This window comes from Salvelinus namaycush, chromosome 4 (assembly GCF_016432855.1).
Source record: "Salvelinus namaycush isolate Seneca chromosome 4, SaNama_1.0, whole genome shotgun sequence".
In the NCBI taxonomy this organism is placed as follows: Eukaryota; Metazoa; Chordata; class Actinopteri; order Salmoniformes; family Salmonidae; genus Salvelinus; species Salvelinus namaycush.
In genome coordinates, this window is record NC_052310.1 from 19,152,199 (window position 1) to 19,170,739 (window position 18,541).

The following is an 18,541-nucleotide window of genomic DNA, read 5'->3' on the forward strand; positions in this document are numbered from 1 at the left end:
ACTATGGGAATTGCAAACATTATTATTAGAATAATTTGCCATATTCTTGGGTCATTACATATGAAATCAACTGAAAAATCTCCGGATTGGGGGGGCACTCTGGTCCAGAAATGGCACTACATCCATTTCTCCCATGGCCAAACATTCATGGATACTTTTGTAGAATGTGGTAAGGATGATTTGATGATTTCATATGGAATTATCCTATTAAATATTAGTTTGATCTACAACATAATTGTTATCCACATAGTAGCATACAATACAAATGCCTTCTATACCATACCTTTCTCCCGGTTACTCTCTAACCATAATATATTACCCCCACACAGACAACAATGCCCAGTCTCTGTAACAAGCAACATTATGTTTAGAAATATACTAAACGCTGAACTATGAATATATGCTGTTTTAGTATCTGAAACCAATTGCAGAAATGTTGATACACATGTTTCTAGAAAGACAGATTAAAATCTTATTCGATGTCCTCTTCTTTGCCCTGATAAAATTGGCTGCCTTTAACACACTCCCTCATACTAACATTGCTTGGCTTCTGATCAAAAAATGCTTGCATGACTTTCTCAGATGTAATTCTGCTTGCACTGGTAAATAATGCACCATGAAGACTAGTCAAGAGCACATAACACAAATGGGACTGACGTCTCACAGACCGTCCCAAGTTAGATTACTCCGATCGCTTGAGCATACTAAATTTCATCATAAATCTGGTAAGGATAAGGAAGCATTCTTTACTCAATTATTTAAGCCCTTAATAGCATACTACTACGCCATGGGGAGCTTTAACAATGCCAACAATATTAACCCCTTCTCCCCCAGGCTACATGTGAGCGAGGCTTCACAGCCATGGAGGAGACCCACCACAAGGTCGTCGAGGACCTCCAGAGGCAGCACCAGAGGGAGGTCTCCAAACTACTGGAGGAGAGGGAGAGGCTACTGGCTGAAGAGACGGCCGCCACCATCGCTGGTAAAGATTAGCACCTGCATTGGCCAATCCCTAGTGTTTGCCAGATTTGGTCGATTCTTTTTGCCGCCTACAATTGTAATGACTCTGACCGCTAGCTTTCTGTGTTCCAGCTATTGAGGCTATGAAGAACGCACACCGAGAGGAAATGGAGAAGAACCAGCGCTCCCAAATCAGCGGACTGAGCACCGACATCGACGAGCTGCACGAGCAGTATCAGTAAGTCCCTATTTTGGTTGGGAACACAACTGGTACGTAGCAGACGATGGCAGAGATTTGAATGACCGTAGTGAGCTCCATATAGAGAGACACTCAACACCATATGTATTTGGACAAATGTGTCATATGAGGCGGAATGTTGCCTTTTATTTGAGGGTATTTTCATACATACGGTATCTGTTTTGCCTTTTAGAAATGAAGGTACTTTATATATCTAGTCCCTACATTTGAAGAAGTCATACGTTTTTTGGTCAAATTCACTTATCGTATATTAAAGTAGTAAACTGTTTTAGTATTTGGTCCCATATCCTTACAGACATTGACTACATCGTTGCACACAATGACTGACTTTACAAACGTGTTGGATGCATTTGCAATATGTTTTGGTTGTGTTTCTGATTATGTTTTGCCTAATAGGAACTGAAGGGTGAATAATGTTCTGTGATTTGAATAGAAGATGTTTCTGATTCTGAAGATGTTTTCTATTGTGGATGCTACCATGATTATGGATAATAATGAATGAATCGTGAATAATGATGAGTGAGAAAGTTAGACGCACACAGATCAGACCACCCTGTTGTTGGTAACGGTGAGCGGTTAGAATGTTTTGTTGTAACCTCTGTACTTTTCTCACTCATCATTATTCATTGTTTATTCATGATTTTTCTTCATCATTGCGTTAGAAGTGTTCCAAAACATCTTAGCTCTTGGAAATATTAATAATTGGAAAATGTTATGCTCTTTTCAAATTAAACAAAATACAGGTAACTGCTCAAATTAAGGAAACGCTGATATAAAGCGTTGGACCACCAGAACCGCCAGAACCGCTTCAGTGCACCTTGCCATAGATTCTACAAATGTCCGGAACTCTATTGGAGGGATTCGACACCATTCTTCCACATGAAATTCCATAATTTGGTGTTTTGTTGATGATGGTGGAAAACGCCGTCTCAGGCACCGCTCCAGAATCTCCCGTTAGTGTTCAGATTGGTTGAGATCTGGTGACACACACACGTACACACACACACACACACGCGCGTGCAAACAAACCCTTTAAACCCTCTACGCTCCTTTGAGACCCCTCTTTCAAAGTCACTAAGATCTCTTCTAGCCATGGTAGCCAAAATGCTGGGCAACGAAGGCATTTTTTATACATGGCCCAAAGCATGATGGGATGATTTAATTGCTTAATTAACTCAGGAACCACACTTGTGTGGAACCACCTGCTGTCAATATACTTTGTGTCCCTCATATACGTCCTTTATTTTGGCAGTTACCTGTACCTTGCTCTCGTTATGGCTTTTAGAATTGAATTGTTTGTTATAATTACTCCAGTCATCTTTCTCCATTCAGTTCCTATTGGGCAAAACATAACGCAAAACAAACAGCAAATGCATTCAATGAGTTTGTAGAGTCACAAGCTTGATGTAGTCATTGCGTGCTAGGAATATGGGACCAAATACGAAACTTTGAACCACTTCAATACACTACAAGTGAATTTGTCCAAATTCTTATGACTTCTTCAAATGGAAGGAATAGATGCATAGTGCTTTCTTTTATAAACGGTAAAACAGAATACCCTCAAATAAAAGGTGACATTCTGTACTGTCGACTCATGAAACATTTGTATAGAGACAAATAAAAAATGTTAGCTTCACTTTCCAAATACATGTGGTGTTTAGTGTATATGGGCCCATAGGTAGCCAATCAATCAAAACTGACTTGTATAGCTAGACCTTTTTACTGATGCATTTGCCACAAGGTGACAGTGGCAACTAGTAAAAAAGACTCCCCGAAGTCTCTTCGGGGAAGAGGGTTGTTATGCTTTGTGTATGCCTTCAAAGTATTCACCCCCCTTGACCTTTTCCACATTGTGTTGTGTTACAGCCTGAATTTAAATATATATAAAAATATATAAATATAAATTGTTTGTCACTGGTCTACACACAATAATGTCAAAGTGGATTTACGTTTTTTTAAATTTTACAAACGTGTTAAAAATGAAAAGCTGAAATGTCTTGAGTCAATACGTATTCAATCCCATTGTTATGGCAAACCTAAATAAGTTCAGGAGTAAAACATTTGCTAAACAAGTCACATAATAAGTTGCTTGGACTCACTTTTTGTGCAATAATAGTGTTTAACATGATTTTTGAATGACCACCTCATCTCTGTACCCCACATACAATTATCTGTAAGGTCCCTCAGTCGAGCAGTGAATTTCTAACTCAGATTCAACCACGAAGACCAGGGAGTACGGCCTCAGAAAGTAGCCTCAGAAAATAGGGCACCTATTGGTAGATTGATAAAAAAAATAAGTTTTAAAGCAGACATTGAATATCCCTTTGAGCATGGGGAAGTTATTAATAACACTTTGGATGGTGTATCAATACACCCAGTCACTACAAAGATACAGGCGTCCTTCCTAACTCAGTTGACAGGAGAGAGAGGAAGGAAACTGCTCAGGGATTTCACCATGAGGCCAACGGTGACTTTAAAACAGTTATAGTGGTTAATGGCTGCACTAGGAGAAAACTGAGGATGGATCAACAACATTGTAGTTACTCCACAATACTAACCTAAATGACAGAGTGAAAAGGAAGAAGCCTTTACAGAATAAAAAATACAAAGTGTTATGTTTGGGGCGAATTCAAAACAACACATCACAGAGTACTCTTCATATTTTCAAGCATGGTGGTGGCTGCATCAACAACATTGTAATTACTCCAGAATACTAACCCAGTTGACAGTGTGAGAAGAAAGAAGCCTGTACAACAAAGACACTAAAGTAATACTGCAAAAAATGTGGCAAAGCAATTAACACTTTGTGTTCAGAACAAAAAGATGGTGCCGACAGACATGGCAGTTCTGCTTCTAGCTCCTAAGCAACTTTGGAGTATTTAGTTTTTATTTGTGTGTTATTTCTTACATTATTAGCCCAGAATGTTTTTTGTGTTATTACATAGAGCCGGAAAGAACTTTCGGATATCAGAGCGGCGGTAACTCACCAGCATTAAGACCAGGAATACGACTTTCCCGAATTAGATCCTTTCTTCGTACCCCCCAGGGCAATTGAACCGATCCCAGAGGCTGCTCCAAGATGCCGCCGGTGGAGAAGAAGTATTCGGAGTGGACTTCTAGTCAGACTCAGGATGCGTGCACACCATCTACCGCTTCCTGGTATGTTATTCGCTTCAGTATGCGGACAATAAAGTAGATGAGCTCAGGGCGAGGATCTCCTTCCTGAGAGACATCAGGGACTGTAACCTACTCTGTTTCACGGAATCATGGCTCTCTCCGGATATACTGTCCTCGTCCATACAGCCAGCTGGGTTCTCAGTACATCGCACAGACAGGAATAAAGAACTCTCCGGGAAGAAGAAAGGCGGTGATGTGATTTTGATAACGTACAGAAACCCGACCTAGAATACCTCACAATCAAATGCTGACCGCATTACCTCCCAAGAGAATTCTCTTTGGTTATAGTCACAGCCTTGTATATTCCCCCTCAAGCCGATACCACTACGACCCTCAAGGAACTACACTGGACTTTGTGCAAACTGTAAACCTCATATCCTGAGGCTGCATTTATTGTAGCTGGAGGTTTTAACAAAGCAAATTTGAGGAGAACGCTACCGAAGTTCATTGACTAAGACTCGTGCTTGGCCCCTAAGAGTGTGCAAAGCTGTCATCAAGGCATAGGGTGGCTACTTTGAAGAATCTCAAATATAAAATATATGATTCCATGTGTGTTATTTCATAGTGTTGATGTCTTCACTATTGTTCTACAATGTAGAAAATAGTAATAAAAAAAAATAAAGAAAAATGAGTAGTAGTTGACTGGTACTGTACATAGACATGGAGTCACTGGTCACTTTAATAATGGCACGCTAGTCTGTTTTAATAATGTTTGAATACTACTTTACACATTTCATATGTGTATATACTGTATTCTATTCTACTGTATTTTAGTCATTGCTACTCCGACATAGCTCATCCAAATATTTATATATTTCTTAATTCCATTATTTTACTTTTGTGTGTGTTGTGAATTGTTATATACTACTGTAATGTTGGCGTTAGGAACACAAACATTTCGCTACACCCGCAATAACATCTGCTAAATATGTGTATGTCACCAATAAGATTTTAATTGTTTGGGGCAAATCCAATACAAAACATTACGGGGTACCACTTTCCATATTCCACTTTCCATATAAGCATAGTGCTGGCTGCATCATGTTATGGGAATGCTTGTAATTGTTAGGGACTGTGGAGTTTTTCAGGATAAAAAAAAACTCAATTGAGCTATGCACAGGCAAAATCCTAGAGGAAAACCTGGTTGTCTGCTTTCCACCAGACACTGGGAGATTAATTCACCTTTCAGCAGCAGCACAATATCCTAAAATACAAGGCCAAATCTACACGAGTTGCTTACCAAGAAGACAATGAATGTTCCTGAGTTGCCTAGTTACAGTTTTGACTTAAATCTGCTTGAAAATTGATGGCAAGACTTGAAAATGGTTGTCTAGCAACGATCTTGACAGAGCTTAAAGAACTTTGAAAAGAATAATGGGCAAATATTGCACAATACGGGTGTGCAAAGCTCTTAGAGACTTACCCAGAAAGACTCCCAGCTGTAATCACTGCCTAAGGTTATTATTTTATTTTATTTAACCTTTATTTAACTCTAACATGTATTGACTCAGTGGTGTGAATACTTATGTAAATTTGATGTCTGTATTTAATTTTCTATATATATATTTTTTTATGTTGCTAAAAAATATCTAAACATGTTTTCACTTTGTCATTATGGGATATTGTTTGTAGATTTTTTAATACATTTTTAATTCAGGTTGTAACACAGCAAAATGTGGAATAAGTCAAGGGGTATGAATACTTTCTGAAGGCACTGTATGTACACGTGACTGTGTCTCAGGGAGGAGCTGCAGTCGATCCAGAGGGAGCTGGAGGTGTTGTCGGAGCAGTACTCTCAGAAGTGTCTGGAGAACGCCCACCTGGCCCAGGCCCTAGAGGCTGAGAGACAGGCCCTCAGACAGTGTCAGAGGGAGAACCAGGAGCTCAACGCACACAACCAGGTACACACATAACACGGTTTCCATTAGCCGGCAATTGTTAACCGGCCAAAAATGACTGGAAGAAAAAAGAAAAGAAAAAATGTTTTTTTCATTGATGGAAATATGAGTCATGTAAAGATTTTACTGAGTTACAGTTCATATAAGGAAATCAGTCCATTTAATTAAATTCATTAGGCCCTAATCTATTGATTTTCACATGACTGGGAATACAGATATGCATCAGTTGGTCCACAGATATATATTTTTTAAAAGGTAGGGACGTGGATCAGAAAACCAGTCCGTATCTGGTATGACCACCATTTGCTTCATGCAGAGCGACATCTCCTTCACATAGAGTTGCTCAGGCTGTTGATTGTGGCTTGTGAAATGTTGTCCCACTCCTCTTCAATGGCTGTGTGCGAAGTTGCTGGATAATTGCGGGAACTGGAACACGCTGTCGTACACGTCAATCCAGAGCATCCCAAATCTGCTCAATGGGTGACATGTCTGGTGAGTATGTTGGCCATGGAAGAACTGGGACATTTTCAGCTTTCAGGAATTGTGTACAGATCCTTGTGACCTGGGACCGTGCATTATCATGCTGAAACAGGTGATGGCGGCGGATGAATGACACGACAATGGGCCTCAGGATCTCGTCACGGTATCTCTGTGCTTTCAAATTGCCATTGATAAAATGAAGTTGTTTGTTGTCCGCAGCTTATACCTGCCCATACCATATCCCCACCGCCACCATGGGGCACTCTGTTCACAACGTTGACATCAGCAAACCGCTCACCTACACAACTCCATACACGCTGTCTGTCATCTGCCCGGTGCAGTTGAAACTGGGATCCATACGCGAAGAGCACACTTCTCCAGCGTTCCAGTGGCTATCGAAAGTGAGCGTTTGCCCACTGAAGTCGGTTGCAGTGAGGCCGAACTGCAGTAAGGTCAAGACCCTGGTGAGGATGAAGAGCACGCAGATGAGCTTCCCTGAGACGGTTTCTGACAATTTGTGTAGAAATTATTTGGTTGTGCCAACCCATAGTTTCATCAGCTGTCTTGGTGGCTGGTCTCAGACGATCCCGCTGGTGAAGAAGTCAGATTTAGAGGTCCTGGGCTGGCATCGTTACACATGGTCTGCAGTTGTGAGGCCGGTTGGATGTACTGCCAACGTTGGAGGCTTATGGTAGAGAAATAAACATTAAATTCTCTGGCATCAGCTCTGGTAAACATTCCTGCAGTCAGCATGCCAATTGCACACTCCCTCAACTTAAGACATCTGTGGCATTGTCTTGTGTGACAAAACTGCACATTTTAGAATGACCTTTTAATATCCCCAGCACAAGGTGCACCTGTGTAATGAGCATGCTGTTTAATCAGCCTCTTGATATGGGCCACCTGTAAGGTGGCTGGATTATCTTGGCAGAGAAATGGTCACTAACAGGAATGTAAACAAATTTGTGCCCAAGATTTGAGAGAAATAAGCATTTTGTGTATATGGAAAATTTCTGGGGTCTTATTTCAGCTCATGAAACATGTTGCGTTTATATTTTGTGTAGTATAACTGTAAAAAAATATGATAATTTAGCTATTTGATTTTGAATTTTAGGACCCTTGTTGGTATCGTTTTGTTGGGGGGTTTGGGACCCCTGTAGGTATCAGTTTATTTTTTTATTGTTGCTTGATAAAATAATGAATTTGGCATTTACTACTATACTGTAGTCCATGAAACGCATTGAATAAAACGTTAATAAGTGGCAAAACAGAGAGTCAAAAACTAAATCATAAGGGATGAGGTTTTGAAGTGTCTTTCCTGTATCTAGGAGATATAAGAAATCTTATTTTGCCACAAAACTACATCCATACTTCCATTCATTTTTTAAAACCGGTACCATTTACATTCAGACGAGTCCCGTGACACTTGTGGGGGTTGTAGACCAAATCGGAGAACACCGTGGTGTTAGTTTTTAGCCTAAGCAGTTCGGACGCTACAGACAGAAGTTGGCACATCGGCAGTACCGACTTCAGACGAGTCCTGTGGGGGTTGTAGAGCAAAACGGAGAACACATTCGTGTTTGTGAGTCATCTGTTCATTGGTATGTAGGCTACGTTCCCTTCGGACTGCCGCGCAGAGAAGCACGAGATTGAACTTCACTCAGCTTTCTAGAGTTTACCTTTTAGTTTACAACGTCATCCACGTTTCGTGTACTGTGGGAATTGTGCTCGAATCAATGCAATATAAGCCACTTTCAATGTAACATACCGAAAGAAAATGAACTATGCAAGACTTAGTATGCAAAACTAACTGTGCAAGAGATTTTCTTTGAAGGCAGAGCGCATTGGAGTAGGATTCTGTTGCATTGATATGCACAACTCAGGCCCGTACTTTACACAGACAGGTGAGCCATAACCAATCAGAGCTGCAGTAGGCCTATATGCAAATATCCATTGCCATATATGGATTTGTGCCATTCACTTTGAACTGGACTGTGTTTATAATATGAGCGGTCACGAGTAAATGTACTTGTTTTGAGGTCAAAGCAAGAGCTGCATGTCGCCACCTGTGCACATTTGTTCATATTTAGTGCTAGTTAGTGAGTTTTTTTATGTCTTAAAGAGGTGGTGTTGTATTTTGAGACTCTTGATTACGCTAAGTAGCCAATAGAGTGTAGCATGATTTGTCTGATTCGCTGTAATAATGACATGGGAATGATAATGCATTTTATTTTGTAATGTGATTTCTTGCATCAAACAGTGCAACATGTTCAGTCGCCACCTTATCTCAAGGACAAGTGGATAAACAGGTTTAATGGAATGTAGGCCTACATTAAACACCACACATTTGCTGCTTCTGTAGGCTGAATGATAGAACAGCTATTTCCATGCTAAAATGTTATGGGATGCATTTTCTCCATTTGTTTTTGATGGTAGGCCACTCTGGATGGCCTACATTATGATCAAATAGCCACAGTAGCCTACTTGGCCACTGTAACTGTAACTTAAAGCGGGTACAGCCTCAGTGTTCACAGATGAGTTACGCAGAATTTTCACAATGTTCAAGTTTGCGCTTAGCAGACCTGAAATTTGCTCAGTGACAAAAACATTTTTTTGAGGGAACATTGTTTGTAGGCCAAAATCGTTCAGACGCTGCAGACGTTTTCATGAAAAGACGGATTTTTGGGATGTCTCATGGTCTTCCAAACACTGCTGTGACTCGGTCACCTTCCACCGCAGATGTGGAAGGCCGACATAGCCGGATGCAAATATCAGATCTCTAGTTTAAACTGACGGGTTTTGATGAGGATTGTGTGCTTGTTACTTGTTATGCACGGGTTCATCAATAGATTTAAGGATTAACAGAAATTAATGTAACCAAATGACGGGGATTAATGGTACATTTACTACTGGTAAATAGTAATGGAGAATGTAAAAAAATACAGTAATCGAAAGGCTAAACAATTCACACAATGAATGTGCAAGAATTGGCGGGAGACAGCTGAGCCATGCTGGAGAGAAACTCGCCTATATCTTCGCCTCACACCCATCCCCTTCTTGTCTCAACATTTTAAATTATACTCGCACATATTTTAGATGCTTTTCACTGACAGCCGCAACTCAAATATCAGCTAGGCCTATTGCCACGCGCACTGCCCAAATTGCAGGCTTCCCAAAGGCATAGGCCTACGAGCTTGTGATTTGAAACAATCCTCAGCTATTTTTCTTAAAGAAGCTAATGATCCTCGATTCCTCTGTGGCTACGTCATGCTTTCTGGTGAAGTATGTTAAATGATTGTATTTATTTCTGTATATACAGGAGTATTTATATAATGTTAGCACATGTATTTCCATTTACTTCCCTATTGGATGCACCGCTGTGCCATTTTCTTTCCTGTTCAATTGGTTTTCATATCGACTTCCTTTCGTTGTCCAGAAGCCAAAGGCACCATCCTAGTTGTTGCGTATTTAGATTCCCCCTCTGCCACGTATGGAACTGCTATCAGGTGCACTGTTTAGAATGTTTTTTTCCCGCAAATTACATTTTGGCAAATGTTTGAAAATCACGTTTTATTGGCTGCTTCATTACATGAGTTGCATGTGCTGTTAAGACACATTACCGTGATTTCTGTAATTCTGAGCACCGTGGGCAGACGCCCTAATAGGTTATGCACCCAAATGCAGATGGGTCCGGAAAATTCCAATCTTCCCAGTCATGTTGTCCGGCGCCTAACAGAAGCCCTGACACATACGCTGTGTGATCCTGTTGGCCTTGAAACAGTCCGGATGCCCCAGTTGAATAATGTGAACTCTGACCTCTGTGTGACCGACCTATAGGAGCTGAATAACCGTCTGACCGTGGAGATCACACGCATGCGCTCCTGCTACAGCGGAGAAACGGCCCTGTCACCCTTCACCCAGGGCAAGGACCTCTATGAACTGGAGGTACTGTACTCTCTGTCTCACACACACATTGGCCACACTGGTGTTCTGTATTTGATATCTAACTTTATTTACTGTACATCTCAATTTTAGGTCTTATTGCGTATCAAGGAGTCCGAAATCCAGTATCTCAAACAGGAAATCCATTCGCTGAAGGATGAACTTCAGTCTGCATTAAGGGTATGGAAAAACACGCTCTTATCCTCAATCTCTTCTATCAAGACCATGTCAGTTATTCTAAACACTGTTCTTTGAGGACTAACCTTTCGATGTCCACCAACAATATAACCTGGAATCCAAAATATGATGCTCCGCTTCCTCAGTGTTTCACTGAACCGTAGAAAATCAGTTTGGATCCCAGGCTACCAAAAAAACACCAAGTTTGAAGTCGATGGCTAAATCAGCGGGGGTTTTTTATCCTCTTTTTTTTAACAGGATAAGAAATATGCCACAGACAAGTACAAGGACATCTACACAGAGCTCAGCATCGTGAAGGCCAAGGCTGACTGTGACATCACCAAGCTGACGGAGAAGCTACTGGTCGCCACGGAAGCACTGGGGGAGAGGAACGTGGATGGGTCGGATACCCCTGGATATGGTTAGTGGGAAACCATAACCCTCTTGGACCCCTATTAATTTTAGAGTTACTTGCAATGTCTAAAAATGGGTCAGCTTGATAGGGGGGAAAAACGCTATGACAATGATTAATTTATGTCCACACGCCTTTTTTTCACCTAATTTTGTTTTTGCAGATATCATGAAATCGAAAAGTAATCCAGATTTTTTGAAAAAGGAACGATCGACTCTCTCCAAGCAAATAAGAGGTGTCAGATCAAAGGTACGCTAATGTGGACATTCCTGATGCAGACATCCCCCCTGGGTTTTGTTGTAAATGTTGTCATTCAACATATTTGTTCACCATTTTAGAATCGTGTGAGTGTGTACACATGTGAACGAGTGTAGGTGTGCACATATAGATTACTGCTGTTAGTGTGTGTTTGCTTACGGGTCAGTCCGTCAGTCATGTTTTATATGTGGTAAGCTTGTCCTCCTGTCTTCCCACATCAGTCCGTCACTGAACAGGTCATCTGGGATAGCTGACACCCCCCTTGAGGGGTGATTCTCCCCCTTACCCCAAGATGTAGGTATAGCATGTCCTTGAGTGAGCATGTCCCACCCCAACCACACAGCATGTTGCGCTCTATTACCCTTGCCCCTCCTCTATGCCCCCTCCATCGATGAGGGCCCAATAAAACTGGTGCAATGAACTTTCACTTGATTTAGTACAGCAGAAGGTAAGACATGCAGGTCTTACAGAGTGGTAAGGTCTGCCTTGCAGGAGCATGGGTTCTTCAGTGCCTAGAATGAGTTGAAACAGAAAACACAGCAACTACCCCATCACTGTTTTGGTAAAAAGCTTGAGGGATGGGGCTGGAGAAATGTAACCACTTTCAAATTCATAGACAGGGCTATGGATGCAAGGACTGACCATCCATGAGATCAACATGATAGTTTTTACCTTGAGGCTTTTTTTTTTACCTTTATTTAACTAGACAAGTCGGTTAAGAACAAATTCTTATTTACAATAACGGCATACTGGGGTTAACTGCCTTGTTCGGGGGCAGAACGACAGATTTCTACCTTGTCAGCTCTGGGATTCGATCCAGCAACTTTTCGGTTACTGGCCCACGCTCTAACCACTAGGCTACCTAACTTGGGATATGCCGAACACACATTTCCAATTCACACATGCGTATAATACACACTTGTACATGTGAAATAGGACAAATAAGCACCCACCAAATTATTATTATTACACTTTGCTCCCAGTACTCTCAAATGTCTTTCTGACCACATCTTCTCTCCCTCGTCACCACTGGTTTATGAAAGGGCTGGATAGGAGCGTCCATATTGACTCACCTGTCATGTCCTGTAAGATCAGTGGTCATGAAGGAAAGGGAACGAGGAAAGGAAGCTTACTACAGTAAGCCTATTGGGGCACAGCAAATATATGTGTGTGTGTTGCGTGGACTAGGAATTACTAGTCACCTGCAGTAGCTGTGGAGAATACTAGAGTAGCCCAGTATATGTAATGATCCCAGTATAAGCTGGAATGCCATTTTTCTTTTAAATCCTTGAACGTTATCAACTTGGTGATCCCCCTTGGTCAAACCACTGCTTGGGTGTGCAGTTTGGGCTGGAGATGGGGGCAGTGGTTTGGATGTCTTTGAAGTACAGTACAAAGGAGGTACCCATGAAATAACTAATGTTTGTACCACAATGAGCCCAGGAAACTTCTCTCCCTTACCTGGTCAGTCAAGGAACTTACATTAACTGTGGTGTTCTGTTGAATAACTTTTGTCTGTGAACATTTCTGTTTTTATTTTGTCTGTACGGCACATAAACATGTCACAATGGTTGTTTTTGTGTTGTGTCTGGTATGGTTTTGTGTTGTCTTGTATGTTTGTTTTGTCTGGTATGTGTGTTTTGTCTGACTTGCATGACTTTGTCATTTAGCATCCCAAACGTCACCAACACACCTTGAGTGGTCGTAATCGAGTCCCCATTTTTAAAATGTCTGTCAGAATGTCACCATTTAGATGACATGTCAGCCAAGTTGATGTTAACTTTAAACCCTACTCCTGGTTTCTTTACTGTGATTCACCAACATAACACCCCTAAATAAGATAATATTCTCTAACGGTGAATCCTGGGCTCTTGCCAGGCCGAAAAGTTACACTTGTGGTTATTTATATGAATAATGCTTAACATGAATAGTGTTCTGGCCTTGAAGCCAGACAATATATTGGTTTAAATTTAATTGACACATTTTCTTTCTCTCAGAGCCTCAAAGAGGGACTGACCGTGCAGGAGCGCATGAAGCTGTTCGAAGCGAAAGATTCCAGAAAGATCTGAATATTGTGGATTCTGTGTTTCTTTTGCACACTTCACTCAAATTAAAATGGCGATCAGACTGCAAAGAGCACACCCCCACCAGGAAGATTAACATACACGTACAACTCTCTACCGTGATCCTGGACTAACTGCACCCCGTTCGGAATAGAAAGTGCTCTGACTTAATTCAAGTTTTTTTGTTGCCTGTTTTGATTCTTTGAAAGCTTTTTAATATGCTATGATTTCTCATTTACACTGTTTAATTCTGTGAATATGCTTCACGATTCTTGCAGCTGTCAATCATGGCCTTGACGTGTTAGAAATGTAATACAGTGATAAGTATATCCACTCTCCTGGGAATTTAAATATGTTTTGGGCTGCATTGCAGTTACGAGAGGGCTTATTAGGGATAGCATTTATCTTCCATTTTGTTTTTGGCTTCTCAGTTTCGTAATCCACTGAAATGCCAAAACAGAGGGGTTTGGTTCAGTATAATAATCTGTCCCAATAGGAATCCGTTGGAATATCTGCTGTAGTGTTTTGTTACCACAAACAACAATTGCTATTTCTAATTATGATGTTGTACGTGTTTTAAATAAGTGGCTGTTCCACTTGTTGTAAATAACTACTGGAAGAGATATGTAAGAGTAGGGTTGACCAGGGATTGTGGTGGCATCTGGTGACTACTTGATTTACTTGAGGAAACTGATTTAGTTTTTTCTAAAATGTTGGTGTAGTGGTTTCAAGCCAACTATATACCGTGCAACCAAACTTCACGGCTAGGCTACTGTCAAATAACCTAACTCGCTACTGATAACATACGCCTTTTCTCTTTGCAGCTACAAGGAACTGGAGTTGTCGATGGTTGTTTTGGCTTTCGTGTGAGGTTTTCAGCCCAGAAAGTTGACCTATTGTAGAGCTTTGCATGACTGTTAATTTGAATTGGTGAATTTATCAATTCCCATCATTTTTCCTTTTGTGTTTTAGTGATTGTTCAGTTTGAGCAGACCTCTCCTCCGTAAGCTTTTGCTTTGCTTCACCGCTCTGTCTTTTTTTTATTTTGACGCTGGGAGGTGAAATGTTTAACTGAACATGCCTTTCACTTGGTCCAATGCCCTGACCTCTTAAAACCCCTTTGTCTTTCTGGCTCGTTTGAGTTAAAAGATAAACACATTCACAAAACCTGTGCAGCTATGGAAACACTGTATAGTATTCAAAGCACGCCTTGTAAATATACTGTATGCCACACAGAAGTTTTTTGTGTTACGTTTTAAATCTGTACCTTGCTTACTAGCAACATATGCTTACATATGAAAATATATATATGAATATTTTTTATTTTCGTTTGAATGTAAAACGTCAAATAAATTAACCGTTTCTGAACCTTGTGTGATTGTTCTTGAATTACATTTAGACTCCATTGACACCAAATGTCTGCCATTTTGTTTGATGCTTTTTACTGTTGCAGGGTAAAGGTTCTCCACAGATGTCTTTGAAGTATAACTGCATAACCAAGGGGTTCCTCATCTGGTGAGGTACATCCATATTTTCTTATGTACTTTTATTTAACTCGGCAAGTCGGTTAAGAACAAATTCTTATTTACAATGATGGCCTACCGAAAGGCAAAAGGCCACCTGCAGGGACGGGGGCTGGGATTAAAAATATGGGACAAAACACATCACAACAAGAGACCCCACAACACTACATAGAGACCTAAGACAACACAGCATGGCAGCAACACATGACAACACCGCATGGTAGCAACACCACATGACGACAAAAACATAGTAGCAACACAAAACAGACATTATTGGGCACAGACGACAGCACAAAGGCAAGAAGGTAGAGGCCACAATACATCACGCAAAGCAGCCACAACTGTCAGTAAGAGTGTCCATGATTGAGTCTTTGAATGAAGAGATTGAGATAAAACTGTCCAGTTGGAGTCTTTCAAGTCTCTAGCTGCAGCGAACTGAAAAGACGAGCGACCCAGGGATGTGTGTGCTTTGGGGAACTTTAACAGAATTTGACTGGCAGAACGGGTGTTGTATGTGGAGGATGAGGGCTGCAGTATGTATCAGGGATGTGTCCTATAAGGAGCATTGGTGGCAAATCTGTTGGCCAAATGGTAAATAACATTATTTTATTTAACCTTTAACTAGGCAAGTCAGTTAAGAACAAATTCTTATTTACAATGACGGCCTACCAAAAGGCAAAAGGCGTCCTGCGGGGACAGGGGCTGGGATTTAACAAATAATAATATAGGACAAAACACATCACCACAAGAGACCTAAGACAACATAGCAAGGCAGGTGATCCAGTCACAATTGAATATGTTCTTTAGTCCAGGAGTAGGTATTAACGGAATGGGAAGCCACACTTGGATGCTCCAGAGCCATTGGAGTAAGAGGTCTTGACCTTTTTTTTTGCCACCATGTTTGAAATCTTCACACGGTGTATGGAGCAAACCTGCATGTAGGAAGTCAAGTCCTCGCCGCCTCAAAGCCCATTGGAGGTGAGGGTCAGAGGGGCTGGACCTCTATCTTTCTCATTCAATGGGTTTTGAGAAGGAGAGACGAAGCTAGGAGTATGCAATTGAGATTATCCCTGAAGAAGTACTTTGATATGAGTCCATGTAGTCCTAACAGATCCAGCATTGTTAATCCTGGGTTTAATAACCTATGTCTTGGTCTTGGATTAGTCGATATTTGGACATCTAAATATCCTGATAAAAAGGACTTCACTTGGAGTAACAAGGACATGTCCAGACATTCTGGTTCATTAGATAATTCTGTAGTCAAGGTATCAATTGAACCATCAATTCTTACTGATCATAAAGTTATATTCTTATCTTTAAATGGTAATGGATCTGAAGTTAAACCGTATCTGAGTTATTGGAAACTCAATAGTAGACTGTTGGAAGATGATCATTTCAAGATGGATGCCAAATATATTATACAAGACAATTGGAGTCTTATGGGAAATATTGGAAATTAATGAAGTATGAAATTAGACAAACAGCCATGAAGAGAGGTAAAGAAATGGCTGAACTTAAAAGATTGAGGGAAGATAAACTTGTTAAGGAAATACTTTCTCTAATCTCTATGGAGGACCTTGATGAAGGAAAGTGTCAGTTATTCTCTTTACAACTAGAAATGGATCGAATGTATGAAGAGAGAGCAAAAGGGGCATTTGTAATATCAAGAAGGAGATGGTTGGAGGAAGGTGAAAAAAATACAAAATACTTTTACAATTTAGAAAGAAAAAATTCTGAATTTACATCTATTCATCAGCTTAATATACAGTGGGGAGAACAAGTATTTGATACACTGCCGATTTTGCAGGTTTTCCTACTTACAAAGCATGTAGAGGTCTGTCATTTTAATACAAATAAAATGCAAATTAATTACTTAAAAATCATACAATGTGATTTTCTGGATTTTTGTTTTAGATTCCGTCTCTCACAGTTGAAGTGTACCTATGATAAAAATTACAGACCTCTACATGCTTTGTAAGTAGGAAACACTGCCGATTTTGCAGGTTATCAAATACTTGTTCTCCCCACTGTAGATGGCAAAGAAAATGAAAACCCCAAAGATATTTCAAAATATGTTTCAGAATTCTATGGTAACCTTTATACCAGTAATGCCTGTCCTACTAGTGACATATCTGCCTTTCTAGACTCTGTCAAAGACTATGCAAAATTCATAGATAAAGACTTCCAAAAGTCTTGTGATGAAATTATTTCTATAATTGAAATAAAAACAATGTATCAGCAAGTTAAAAGAGAAGAAATCTCCAGGGAATGATGGCATTATTAGGGAATTCTATAAATATTTTCAGGATGATTATCACGGCCGATGCTGGAAGAAGACCAAAGTGCAGCGTGGTGAGCGTACATTTCTCTTTTTTTTTTTTAAATGTCGCCAACAAAACACAACCGTGACGCTTACAGGGCTATAGTGCCACTAACAAAGATAACTACCCACACTGAAAGGAAGGAAAAAGGGCTACCTAAGTCTGATTCCCAATCAGAGACAACGATAGACAGCTGTCCCTGATTGAGAACCATACCCTGCCAAAACATAGAAACATAGAAAACAAAACATAGAATGCCCACCCCAAATCACACCCTGACCAAACCAACTAGAGACATAAAAAGGCTCTAAGGTCAGGGCGTGACAATGATATTATTGAATTTATATTTCATATTTTTAAGGAGGCAATTGATTTACGGGTCCTGCCTGTTTCTATGACCCAAGGCCTCATTTCTGTAATACCCAAACCAAACAAAGATTCTATGATGTTAGAAAATTGGAGACCAATCACATTAATAAACAATGATGGAAAGCTACTTGCACCTATCTTTGCAGAAAGACTTAAAAAAGGTATTGACCAAATCATTGACGATACCCAGTCTGGTTTTATGAAGGGCAGACATATATGTAATAATATTCGACTAGTATTGGACTTGAGAGACTACAATGAGCACATTATGGAAGATAGCTTTATTTTATTTGTAGACTTTTACAAGGCATTTGATACAGTTGAACACTATTTTCTTTTTGTGACTCTTTAAAGTGTAATTAAGAAACTTTACAATAATAGTAACATCTCTGTTAAATTATCCCATGGTACTTCACAGAGATTCGACATTAGACGTGGAATTAAACAAGGATGCCCAATTTCTCCTTTCTTATTTTTTATTGGTCACACAAGTTATGGCACTTCATATAAATAAGGATAGTTTTAGGGGTATTCAGATACAAGACAAAGAGATAAAATGTTTACAATTGGCTGACGACACCACTGTTGTTTTGAAAGATGATAATGAAGTCAGGAAAGCTATTGAGTGTATTAATGACTTCTCACATGTATCAGGTTTATCTCTGAATGTTAGGAAATGTGAATATTTGCGTTGAAAAGATG

At 40.2% G+C, this 18,541-nt stretch overlaps 1 protein-coding gene across 2 annotated transcripts in view; it reads left to right on the plus strand.

The window, feature by feature from the left end:
• si:ch73-103b11.2 (centrosome-associated protein CEP250) overlaps window positions 1–14,999 on the plus strand; it is a 104,603-nt gene extending 89,604 nt beyond the window's left edge. For both annotated transcript variants that reach the window (XM_038991357.1, XM_038991358.1), the window contains 8 exons: window positions 835–982; window positions 1,093–1,198; window positions 6,138–6,297; window positions 10,612–10,719; window positions 10,810–10,896; window positions 11,152–11,314; window positions 11,469–11,554; window positions 13,561–14,999. In XM_038991357.1, coding sequence (XP_038847285.1) covers window positions 835–982; window positions 1,093–1,198; window positions 6,138–6,297; window positions 10,612–10,719; window positions 10,810–10,896; window positions 11,152–11,314; window positions 11,469–11,554; window positions 13,561–13,632 — 930 coding nt within the window. In that variant the 3' untranslated portion in view covers window positions 13,633–14,999. The remainder of the gene's footprint in view (window positions 1–834; window positions 983–1,092; window positions 1,199–6,137; window positions 6,298–10,611; window positions 10,720–10,809; window positions 10,897–11,151; window positions 11,315–11,468; window positions 11,555–13,560) is intronic.
• Window positions 15,000–18,541: the final 3,542 nt, after the last annotated feature.